General features: G+C 42.2%; 1 protein-coding gene across 1 annotated transcript in view; it reads left to right on the forward strand.

Moving 5' to 3' along the window:
• xpo1b (exportin 1 (CRM1 homolog, yeast) b) overlaps positions 1–13,097 on the forward strand; it is a 49,008-nt gene that overhangs the window by 27,487 nt on the left and 8,424 nt on the right. Inside the window, exons 14-22 of the mRNA XM_061744594.1 lie at positions 1,235–1,416; positions 2,266–2,422; positions 2,498–2,661; positions 4,057–4,191; positions 5,950–6,133; positions 7,039–7,145; positions 8,059–8,253; positions 9,374–9,542; positions 11,034–11,168. Of these exons, the coding sequence (XP_061600578.1) occupies positions 1,235–1,416; positions 2,266–2,422; positions 2,498–2,661; positions 4,057–4,191; positions 5,950–6,133; positions 7,039–7,145; positions 8,059–8,253; positions 9,374–9,542; positions 11,034–11,168 (1,428 nt within the window). The remainder of the gene's footprint in view (positions 1–1,234; positions 1,417–2,265; positions 2,423–2,497; positions 2,662–4,056; positions 4,192–5,949; positions 6,134–7,038; positions 7,146–8,058; positions 8,254–9,373; positions 9,543–11,033; positions 11,169–13,097) is intronic.

The raw sequence follows: 13,097 nt of genomic DNA on the forward strand, positions 1-13,097 counted from the left end.
TATGAAGTGACAGAGCTCCTGGTGGATCTGGTCTTTCCTTATCGCCTGTCTAGATCCCTTTTTAATTCTCTCCTCAGCACCAGGTTTATGAACATCTGCACCTCAGAGTTGGATCACCAAACAGACTTCTGCTGCCGTTGCTGCTGGAAAAAAATGAACAATCAGTGTCGCTCTTTCTCTGATGTCACATCCTGACTCAGACGTCTGACTCCAACCCCCCGACAAATCGGTGGCCTGTAGTGTGATGACATCACAGCCCGACTCAGCCGCTTAGAACCTCAGCAGAGTAGTTACAGAAAAGTATCTACTTGGCACGTTAGACCCCTAGTGGGAAAGAACCAAACCGAGTGGAGGAGAGCTGAGTAGGTGCTGGTGGAAAAGCACCAATAGAGGGAATGCGCATGACGTCACAGATGCGACTTCACAGCGGGTTTCACCCACTGAGTGGCAGAAAGACTGAGTGGCAGCGTCAACTTTCAGTTTGAGCAACTGGAAAACATGTAAAATGGGAAAGAGCTGTTGTGCGATCAATTGTACTCATAGATTTAGCAAGAAATCGGTTTCGTTTTACAGACTGCCGAAAAATAAGCTTAAGAGAGACAAATGGGTTGCTGCAATTCGCAGAAACAACTGGATTTCATGCACCGAAAAGGTGGATTTGCGGTTCCCATTTTGTACCAGGCAATGTTGGATTTTTGGGTAGCTAACGTTAAACGGTCAAATCCTAAAGTTCGGTGTCCTCATCACTTTAATTTATACAACAAATCCTTCCTTGAAGTAGGACCAAGCGTCAAGACTTGTAAGCCTTCAAGCTTTGCTTTGTGTATTTTCCCGGCGTAGAAATTAAGTACATATAAATATCAGGAAACTCGATTCGTGGCCAAATATTAATGTCCATGGACCACTGGTTCTTGGGGTAACTGTACGGGTCACTGTCAAGTCCAACTGCCTTTAATTTAAGCCCATAATCGGCTGTTATCCCGTCTTCTCCACTAGTTGCAGCCATTTTTGCTGATATTCTGCCACTCAGAGCGAGTAAGGGGGCGTGGTCCAGTGGGGAAGTGACGTCAATGCAGACCCTCTAGTGGACTGGAGGGTCATTTAATAAAACCTGTGAGCATCGTTTGCTGCAGCTGGTCCTTCATCAGTTTCACCACAGTTGAGTTTGAGCAGAAGATACTTGGTCGTTGTTCTCACGTGTTTGTGTTTCTCCTGTATTTTCTGTTTTCTGCAGTGTACCTGACTCACCTGGACTACGCAGATACGGAGCGCATCATGACGGAGAAGCTCCACAACCAGGTGAACGGCACCGAGTGGTCCTGGAAGAACCTGAACACGCTGTGCTGGGCCATCGGCTCCATCAGCGGGGCCATGCACGAGGAGGACGAGAAGAGGTTCCTGGTCACCGTCATCAAGGTACGGAGAAACTCAAGTTATCCATGCAGAGAAACCAACAGTATGGAAAACAATGGCCACGGTTACATGATGTTTTTTAATTCTGAATTAATTATTCCGAATTAAATAACTCAGAATTAAACTATTTTCCTTTGAGTTTACATGGAAATAGTAATTCCGAATTGAGGTTTACATGGAAAACACGTTTGATCGGCTTTATCCAATTCCACTTAAGGTCTGGGGGTTGGGAAGGTTCTGATTGGATAGGGGGGCGACCGGAAGTTACGCCTACCGGGAAAAAAAACAAACTTAGCTGCTACAACTTTGAAAAGCTCACAATTTTTATGTTTCCTGTTTCCATCTGTTCTTTTAATTATTTCCAGGTCCTCCAAGCTATTTATTAAATAAATGGTCTCTGCTCTTGACCACCGTTTACTGCGTGCTGCCATCTTGAAACTTTGTTAGGAAAACAAGCCCAGTGCGGAATATAAGCGCCATGGAGACAGACGGGCGAGGGAACGAGCAGCGCAGAAAGACCGGAATTAATTTAAAGCGGAATGAGTGTTTACATGATCACGTAATTATTCTATTCGGATTTAAAATCGGGAATAAACCAGCCACTAACTTCGGAATTAAGTTTAATTTGGAATGGCCATTTCATCATGAATTAGGTGTTTACATGGTAATTTTTACTCTTTTTAAATCTGATTTAGTTTTAATTCTGAATTGAATAGGAATTAAACTTCCCATGTAAACGCAGCCATTGCCGCCTGTTTGCTCTGCAGCTCCGTCCGACTGTATCGGAGTCAGGAGTTACTTTTGAACTGATTTCAGAGGTCAGAAGGTTTATGAATGATGTGGTGTTTCCAGGATCTGCTGGGTCTCTGCGAGCAGAAGCGAGGGAAGGACAACAAGGCCATCATCGCCTCCAACATCATGTACATCGTGGGCCAGTACCCTCGCTTCCTCCGAGCCCACTGGAAGTTCCTCAAAACGGTGGTCAACAAACTCTTCGAGTTCATGCACGGTGAGCACATCGCCAGGGAAAGCTGGTTCCCCGCAGCGACGGACAGGAAAGTACCGACTGTTCTGTTTCCACCAGAGACCCACGACGGCGTGCAGGACATGGCCTGCGACACTTTCATCAAGATCGCCCAGAAGTGCCGGCGCCACTTCATCCAGGTGCAGGTGGGGGAGGTGATGCCCTTCATCGACGAGATCCTCAACAACATCAACACCATCATCTGTGATCTGCAGCCTCAGCAGGTCAGCAACACCCGCCGAGTGTCTTCAGCAAACCAATCCAGTAAACTCTGACTAAATATCGTCGTCAGCGAACCGTTATTACCCGAGGAAAACGAGACGCAACGAAAATGCTGGTCATGTGACAATAACGATAATTAAATATATAATGCAATATCGTAGAGGAATACCAGACTAAAATGTAGAAGAGACCATCTTTGGATACACTTTCCTACATAATAGTGGAAAAAGATGGGGAGAAATGCGGCAAAATAAATATGTTGTAAACTCAAATCAGAGTCAGGATGGTCGGTGAGGAGGAAGAACGAGACCCTCCGGGTCGTCTGGAAACTGCTGACAGACGCTTTACAAGTTTAACTAAAAGACAGGAACGGACTAGTGTATTATCTAACAAGGATACATACGAGTTCTGCTCATGTAAAACTATTTAACTTTTTTTAAATCAGAATTTAGAGTAAAGTTGCTTTCGTCAACGAAAGTTATGACTAAATATCGTCATCAACGAACCTTTATCACCTGAGGAAAAAGAGACGAGACGCAACAAAAATGCTGGTCATGCGACGATAACGATAATTAAATATATAATGCAATATCGTAGACGAATAAAAACCAGACTAAAATGAAAAACAAAATAAAAACTGCTAAAATGTGTCTTCATTGAAGAGACCATCTTTGGATCCACTTTCCTACATAGACGTGGAAAAGAAAACCCAATGTGTCGTCAGAAAAAGAAAAAGACAGGGAGAAATGCAGAAAATAAATATGTTATAAACGCAAATGAGAGTCTTCTGTATCTGGAATGAATGTATTCTTGAGTCTATAAGGTAACAATAATATAATAATAAGATAACCTTGTTTGAATTGTAAAATGGGTTTAGCTAAATACAATCTTTGACTAAAACTAGACTAAAAAAGTCCTAGACAATTCTGACTCAAATAATACTAAAATGCTCAGACTTTCAGTCGACTGAAATTTGACACGCCTAAAAGGAGAATGAACGTGACTAAAACTAATAAAAACTAAATGATAGCTTGACCCAAAGACTAGACTAAAACTAAAACTGTTCAATATTTACAGGAGTATCTACGTGAAGAAATAAAATAGTTCTTTTTAAACAAACGTCACAAAAACGAGAAAATATTCAAGTAGAACTGGGACTATTTTGTTGTGATAGAAAGTAGTTCCGGCCTGAACTGCAGCAGGTGGACAAACGGCTGAAATGTGACCGACTTTACTTCACTTGCTTGTTATTAAAGAGCAGAAATTATTGCTGTTGAGAAGTGGTTGTCGTCGGCATAACATTTTGCCTGATCTGGGTGTGATTTGAAACAGGCTGACAGAAACAACACTACGTTTGTTTTACTCACCTCTCTCCCTTGTTCTGTTCTCACGTTCAGGTCCACACGTTCTACGAGGCCGTCGGCTACATGATCGGCGCCCAGACGGACCAGGCCGTCCAGGAGCACCTGATAGAGAAGTACATGCTGCTGCCCAACCAGGTGTGGGACAGCATCATCCAGCAGGCCACCAAGGTACGAACGCACCGCACCGTCAGGGTTATTACCCTGGATTCACACTGAAAGCGGCAAAAATCTCCTGACGCCAGCATCGCGCTGCTTGGTGGATTCACACTGAAAGCTGCTGCACTGTCGACGCCTGCAGTGGGCGGGGCTAAAGCTGCGCTGCAGAACTAGAGGGGACAAAGTGTATATAGTCTACATATATCTATATAAAGCTGAACATTTTCAGTTTCCTATTTCACTATGGATCACACTTTGGGAAGCCTTCTTTATATTTTAGCGTTATTTCCGCGTAGATAAGAGTGAGTTTGATGCTCCTTAACAAGTTTGGTCTGCGGATCAACAGCAGCCATCAGTGGTTGGTCCCGGTGAAGCTGCAGTCTGTCAGCGGTGAACACTGACACAATGGGTCGTAGTGGATCTGATTATATTGTTTAAACTGTGTTTTGTTATTAATAAGCACGTTTTTTTTTTTTTTTTTCATTTTTATTTATTCCATATCATGGAAATAGTTCACATATGTTCCATTCCATGATGGAAAAGGGGCAAGAAGAAGAAGGCCTTATATACCAAGCCCCTTTCTCAAAAAAAATGAAAAAACAAAACAAAAAAATAAGAAAACATACACACTAACTCACCAACAATATAAAAACAAAAACAACAAAATATATTTTACCCGTTAAATTCATATTGTCTAATTGTGTTGTCTTTATACAATTTCTTGAACTGGTGAATATTTTTACAATCCTTTAAATCAGTTGTTAAGGAGTTCCATAATTTTACACCACATACTGAAATACACATTTGTTTTAAAGTAGTGCGTGCAAACGGATGTTTAAAATCAAATTTCCTCCTATGGTCCTTATCTTCTGAACTAAACACAAAAAAACGTTGTATAATTTCAGGCAATATTCTGCTTTTTGCCTTGAACATAACCAATAAAGTCTGTAACTCAACAATATCTTTAAGTTTAATTAGTCCTGCATTTTTAATTATTTTGTGTTATGCCCCCTGTCTAGGGGTGCCTAGGACACAACATGAAAAGGCCCCATCTTCCCCAAGTCCCAAGTAGCCACAAACAAGATTTGGTTTCACTATAAAAAGGAAGTGATTTATTAACAAAATTAGATCAACATATAACTTTCTTGAAAAGTAAACTGAGACTGAGCTACTAGGCTTCAGGGTGGACAAAGGCCAAAACAACAAACAAAAGGGTCCTGTCTTAGGAGTAGGTAACTGACCTGTCAAACAAAAGAAAACAAATGACACAAGGCTTACCTCCCTAACTAAAATAAACAGGAGAAAACGAAGTTAACAGAATTGGCAGCCCACCCTTACTTTACTCAAAAGTCAATATCTTCCAAAACCTATACAAAGTTCTAAGCACAAGGTGTGGCCAGTTTGGAGAGGAGGAGGATGAGTCTGCAACCTGCTTGCAGCCCACTTGGTGGCCGCCATCTTGGCTCCTTTTATATCAGGTGGTTGTCGTTTCAGCCAATCACCATCCAGGCATGGAACCTTCCCACCAATGACCGCACGGCTGTGGAACACACCTATCTGCATATTAGATTAACACAAGAAAATCAAAGGGCACACACACACAAGACAGACTACAAAAATATTACCACAGTCATAACATTTGCGTTGGATCGATGCAGCAAATAAAATCGCCTCCGGCGCCTCTCGACGCACGCTTTCATAGAAAATGAATGGCAGGGTTAGACAGGCCGCTGCAGGCGCTGACCGCTGCTCTGCCTCTCGTTGGCTCAGAACGTGGACATCCTGAAGGACCCAGAGACGGTGAAGCAGCTGGGCAGCATCCTGAAGACCAACGTCCGGGCCTGCAAGGCCGTGGGACACCCCTTCGTCATCCAGCTGGGCCGGATCTACCTGGACATGCTCAACGTGTACAAGTGCCTCAGCGAGAACATCTCTGCTGCCATCCAGACCAACGGTAAAGCCTGGGGGGGTTTAAACAGGGGGGTGGGGGGACTAACGCATCACTGAGTATCAGCATGGAGCCTCGGGTACAAGGCTGGGCAGGGGTGGGAATTTGACCCAAGAAGGAATGTATGTTTTGGGTCTTATTTCAATAATGCCATTTTTAAAAGGATCTCAGGAGTATTAGGGCCAGGCAGGAGAAAAATAAAAATAATATTTTAGAGGAGGAAGATTTTTTTTTTTTCATTAAACACTTGGAGAAAAAAGTCAATGTCGACAAAAAAGTCGAAATGTCGAGAAAAAAGTCAAAATGACGAAATTAATGTTGAAATACAATTTTGAGGAAAAAAGTTGAAATGTTGAGAAAAAAGTCGAAATGTCGAGAAAAAAGTTGACATGTCGGGATTAATGTTGAATTACAATTTTGAGAAAAAAGTTGAAATGTTGAGAAAAAAGTCGAAATGTCGAGAAAAAAGTTGACATGTCGGGATTAATGTTGAATTACAATTTTGAGAAAAAAGTTGAAATGTCGAGAAAAAAGTCGAAATGATGAGAAAAAAGTCGAAATGTCGAGATTAATGTTGAAAAACAATTTTGAGAAAAGAGTCAATGTCGAGAAAAAAGTCAATGTCGAGAATAATGTTGAAGTACAATTTCGCGAAAAAAGTCAAAATGTATTTCAACTTTTTTCTCTGCATTTCAACTTTTTTCTCGAAGTGCACAATAAAAAAAAATCTTCCCCTCTCAAATATATTTTCTCCTGCATGGCCCTAATACTCTTCCGTACGGTTATATTTAAGACTATAATGTCCTAATGAAAGTGTAAATGTTCTATTCGACTGCTGGAGCCACAGACTCTCAACCCTCCGTCCTGCTCAGCCTGTGTTTGGATCCTCAGCTGAAACGGTTGTGTTGCAGGTGAGATGGTGACGAAGCAGCCGCTGATCCGGAGCATGAGGACGGTGAAACGGGAGACGCTGAAACTGATCTCTGGCTGGGTCAGCCGATCAAACGACCCGCAGATGGTGAGACGCGGCTCTCGTAGGAGGAAGTAGTTTACCGCCGGGACAGGAAGCCCCGTCGTCTGTGGATTTAGCCACAGTTGTGGGTTGAATTCCACTATGAATTAGTGTTGTTTTTTACAGCCTGCTTCAATTTTACTTTTAGTCTAGTCTCTGGGTCCAGCTATCATTTTAGTTTTTATTCGTTTTAATCACGTTCATTCTCCTTTTAGTCGTGTCAAGTTTCAGTCGACTAAAAGTCTGAGCATTTTAGTCTTATTTTAGTCAGAATTGTCCATTTTAGTCTCGTTTTAGTCAAAGAATGTAGCCAAACCCATTTTACAATTCAAACAAGGTTATCTTATTATTATATTATTGTTACCTTATAGACTCAAGAATACATTCATTCCAGATACAGAAGACTCTCATTTGCGTTTATAACATATTTTTTTTCTGCATTTCTCCCTGTCTTTTTCTTTTTCTGACGACACATTGGGTTTTCTTTTCCACGTCTATGTAGGAAAGTGGATCCAAAGATGGTCTCTTCAATGAAGACACATTTTAGCAGTTTTTATTTTGTTTTTCATTTTAGTCTGGTTTTTATTCGTCTACGATATTGCATTATATATTTAATTATCGTTATCGTCGCATGACCAGCATTTTCTTTGCGTCTCGTCTCTTTTTCCTCAGGTGATAAAGGTTCGTTGACGACGATATTTAGTCATAATTTTCGTTGACGAAAGCAACTTTACTCTAAATTCTGATTTAAAAAAAGTTAAATAGTTTTACATGAGCAGAACTCGTATGTATCCTTGTTAGATAATACACTAGTCCGTTCCTGTCTTTTAGTTAAACTTGTAAAGCGTCTGTCAGCAGTTTCCAGACGACCCGGAGGGTCTCGTTCTTCCTCCTCACCGACCATCCTCTGGTCTTGCAGGTCGGAGAGAACTTTGTTCCGCCGCTGCTGGACGCCGTCCTAATCGACTACCAACGCAACGTCCCGGCGGCCCGCGAGCCCGAGGTCCTCAGCACCATGGCAACCATCGTCAACAAGCTGGGGGGCCACATCACCAGCGAGATCCCACAGATCTTCGACGCCGTCTTCGAGTGCACGCTGAACATGATCAACAAGGTGGGGGCCACCGCCGGGCCGACGGCTGCAGGGACGAGGGACTTAAGGTTCCCACAAACCCCGGGACGCTAGTCCCCCCCAGGTTTCTAGACGTCTCTACAGCCTAGGCAGCTTCTCTACTGATGTTCCCACGCCTAAGTGTTTTTGTTTGAAGAGAGAAAGGAAACCACAAAGCAAGAATTAACATGTACAGAACGTATTTAACCACAACTGTGTTGTGACAACAGTTTGGATCGGCCTCCAACCTGCTGATTTTATTGAAACTAGGTCTGCAGCTATCGAATATGGTGATTAATCTATGAAATATTCCCTCGATTAATTGAGTTATCGTATAAAAAAAGTTACTTTTGCTTTATTAAAGCCCAATTATAAATATACAATAGAAAACAACCAATTCATTTCTTTTATGAGAATAATTCACATTTATTTACATATTATGCAAACTAGTAACATTTTTGTTAAACTTAACATTTCCTGAAACATAAAAAAATATTTTTCTAAGTATTAAAAATAAAAAATATTCCTAAACACTGCTTTTAAATTGTGCAACTTCACATTCAGAACCAACACATTTCAACAGAAATGCTTGGCTGTGGACCGGGGCTCGGAACTGGGGCCTTTTTTATTATTTTTATATATATTTTATTTATTTTTAATTTGAAATAATCCCACACCTTCGACATCTTCTGTCTCTTCCTTTTATTACTTTCGCTTTTCTGCGTTTTCTCACTATTGCTGTAGTCAGCTAAACTGTTCACACACGTTAGGAAAAGTGCGACTCCGCTTTATAAAGGACACATGCTTGTTAGCACGTTGTGTCACATTAAAAAGAATCCGTGTGAAACGGGAAGTTTTAAATGTATTTTTTCTTTAAACAAGGTTTCAAGGCAGAGGAACTTCCTCCATCATTTTTTGTAATCGAGTTACTCGAGGAATCATTGCAGCCCTAACTGAAACGATGAGTGAAATAGACTGTTGAATCATTATTTTACGCGATAAAAACATGATATGACTTATGAATCTGACCACAGCTTGAAAATGTCAAACTCTAAATAAACGGTTGCATGTTTGGAAGACGAAACTCTGTTAAACCAGTTTTTTTTTTTTTTTCTTGAACCAGAACTTTGAGGAGTATCCGGAGCACCGGACCCACTTCTTCTACTTACTCCAGGCTGTAAACTCGCACTGCTTCCCTGCATTCCTGGCCATCCCAGCGGCCCAGTTCAAGCTGGTGCTGGACTCCATCATCTGGGCCTTCAAGCACACCATGAGGAACGTGGCCGACACGGGTAGGACGGCCGGAACCGAGCACCTAGAACATTAACTAGGGGTGTAACGATACACTGACTGTGTTTACATGCAGTCAAAATTCGGGTTATTGCTAATATTCCGGTTACTGAAACATTCGGAATATTCCGTTTACATGTTAATTAATCATTCGGGATATCTGGATCAAACCAGCGACGCGCGGAGAACAACATGACGCAATTCCCGTCATTTCCGCTTCTTCTTCCTGTATCTAAATCCAAAACAAATGCTGCTTCGCGCAACTTTTCGCTGACCTTCTTGTAAATCTCACTATCCCGGTACTTTCTACCGTCTACAAATGCCAAAATGTTCATATCCTTCATTACATTTATGAAGTGATTAGTCTCCTCCTGGTCTTGCGTTTCTCCGTGTTTATAAGAACTTCCTGGACTCAAAAGAACAAGATTCCTTGCAAAAAGATCATGCGCAGAAAACAAATTCATGTTCCGTTTGATGGGGATATCCCGTTAGGCGTTTACATGACCGAATATTCGGGTTTTAAAAGGAGTAACCCAGGGCTCATATTTGGGTTTTTAAAAAACCTGAATATGAGCAAATTCGGGTTATTCAAAGGGGTTATTGGTGTTTACATGGCCGTGCAAAACCGGATTATTGCTAATATTTGGGTTTTAAAAGGGTTATTGACTGCATGTAAACGCAGTCACTGATCTCACGATACGGTACGATACACAATATTGAGGTCACGATAACAATGCGATATTATAGCAGTATTTTTTTAACAACCTTGAATGAGGAACATATGACTGGAAAAAAATGTATTTTATTTGAAAGACACAAAATACAAAACAATGCTGTGCGTTCGCCCTATTGTTCCAGTTTGTAATGCTTTATAACTGTTTACGTTTTAAAGAGCAAGCCAGGCCAACCATTTTCCACAAACTGAACTAAAAGTAAATGTCAGGTTTGCATTATGCATCATAGTTTCTCTCATGTATGACTTGACTTTTTTTCCAGAAATTTAACAACTAAAATTAAATAAATAAGAGTAAATGAATAAACTATGAAAAGTCCCAAACTCCAAATGCAACATGACTGTTATTTATCTTCTGCCAGAGCTAAGAGCTTCACATGCTCCAGCCTGAGGCCGTAAGGTGAACCCTGTTATCGTTTCATCCCTCCCACCTTTGGGGACGACATAATCTTTACATCATAAAAAAGATTGATTCATGCTCACCTTAGAAGTAAAAGTTAGGAGCTCAAAACCCCCCAAGAGTCCCGTGATCGGGCCCGCAAAACAGTACTAGTTTCTTCTGAGCGTAGTCGGATTAACACAATATATTAATATTAATAACCCAATATCACGCAGTTTGTCACCTCCACGATGTTTTTGTATCGCAAAATTTCGTCGCACGATATATTGTTACACCAATACCGTTAATTGTTCGGACCTGCCTGTTTCTGCAGCAGCTCAAGGACCTGACATGTTCTGACCCGTGTTTCTGCCCGTCCAGGTCTGCAGATCCTGTATACGATGCTGCAGAACGTGGCCCAGGAGGAAGCGGCGGCTCAGAGCTTCTACCAGACCTACTTCTGTGACATCTTGCAGCACATCTTCTCCGTGGTCACCGACACGTCTCACACCGCCGGTGAGCTCACACAAGTCCAAGATCCGGGGTTTAGATGGTACCGATTAGGGCTGGGGATCCATTCAAATGTCAAGAATCGATTTGATTCCGATTCAAGATTCAGAATCGATTATCAAGATTTGATTTGATTCCGATATTGATTTGGGTTAGTGTTATTTAAACTGTTTTTTGAGCTGTTGCATGAATTATATGACTGTAGTTATGCAGCATATTAATATTAGTATTATATTGAGATTCAACAGCAAGTATTGGCAGCTAATGATGCTGTAAGGACCAATCACCTCCCAGAATGCTGATAGAACTGCTTTCAGAAACATCGTGGGGCAAAATTATCAAACAGATCCAGGGCAGCAAACAGATGTAGGAAATCGGTTTAATTTTTTTTCCCATTTATGAGAATTTGGTTTTTAGCATTTTATGCAAATGTAACCCCAAGACGGTATAAAGCAAAGAAATATAGAGAATTTATGCAATTATAACTAAAAACTTTTATGTTTTCATACCTTACATACAATTTCGAGAATAAAGTCGAAATTTTGTGAATAAAGTCAAAGATTTCAACTTTTTTCTCGACATTTCGACTTTTTTATCAAAATTGTACTTCGACTTTTTTCTCGACATTTCGACTTTTTTCTTGACATTTCGACTTTTTTCTCGAAGTGCATAAAGGAAGAAAAAAAATCTTACTCTAAAATATATATTTTTTTTTTCTCCTGCCTGGCCCTAATACTCTTCCGTACATTACCCCTACCTTCACGCATAATCTTAATAATCGAAAAGCAAAGAACTGGTGCCAAGTCTGGCACCAAACTAGCGCTGGAACTGCCCTGATGGAGGCAGGACCGTGTAAAGGCTGGATTATGGTTCTGCGTTAAATCCACGCCGAGCGTGCGCCACAGGTTGCGCTGCAATGAGCACCCCACGGCGCCCGCCCGCCGTTCCTGACGCCGTTCCCGACGCCGTTCCCGACGCCGTTCCCTACGTGCACTAACTACGCGTCAAGAGGTCGCAGACCGAGAGGGCTGTGATTGGTTTGCTTGGCAGCAACGCATTTCCGGTTCCGGTTCATGAAGCAGTCGTGAACTTTCATCGCTCTTTTCTTCGTGTGTGTGTGTGATTTTTTTTTTTTTTTTTTTGACACAATAGTTGTCCTTATCTCTTTGATTCACTCTGACCGGAAAAGCCGAAAGCTAGACAAAGTATCAACTAGCGCTCTCGGGGGTATTGCACCGCGGCGAAATGGAGTGACGGAGAAGTCCGAGGGGTTCACGACGGCGTCACGGCAACGGCGTAGGCTCTGCGTTGGTGTAGCGCAGAATCATAATCCAGCCTTAACACCTGCCCCCCGACCCGCCACAATTCCTGTCTGGGAGGCAGCAGCCTGTGTGAAGATGAGATCTGGAAAGACGTAAACGGGCAGCAAACTTCCCACGGAGGAGGAACTGAATCAGAGGATGAGAGCGGCTCAAGCCAGAGACGCTTCAGGAGAACGGACCCTCCGGGTCTGCAGCCACAGAGCTGGTTAGGGTTTAAGGTTTATTACGAACTTTACCGCTCGTCTTACAGAACTAGAGTCAGCAAACCTGCTGCCTTGCTCATCAGCCTGCAGGAAGCTCGTCTGCTGAGAGGCGTCCTTCTCCTGCAGCAGCAGAAACACAGCAACCGTCAGCAGCAGCCAGCCCTGCGTTGTATTTGAACAACGACCCGTTTATTCAGCACAGACGAATAAAGCAGAGATTTATTGCAGGCCGTCGGGCTGCAGAGGAACACAAGTCTCCATACTGCTGTGAGAAAACACACACTGGGGGGGGTGATACTCCTCTTTAGTCTCAGTCAGCTGAACTACTCAGTTTCCCAACAACGTAGTGTTGTTTCTGGCAGCCCGTTTTAATTTTAGTTTGAGTCCAGTCTTTGGGTCGAGCTATCATT

Source organism: Cololabis saira, chromosome 17, assembly GCF_033807715.1.
Source record: "Cololabis saira isolate AMF1-May2022 chromosome 17, fColSai1.1, whole genome shotgun sequence".
NCBI lineage: Eukaryota > Metazoa > Chordata > Actinopteri > Beloniformes > Belonidae > Cololabis > Cololabis saira.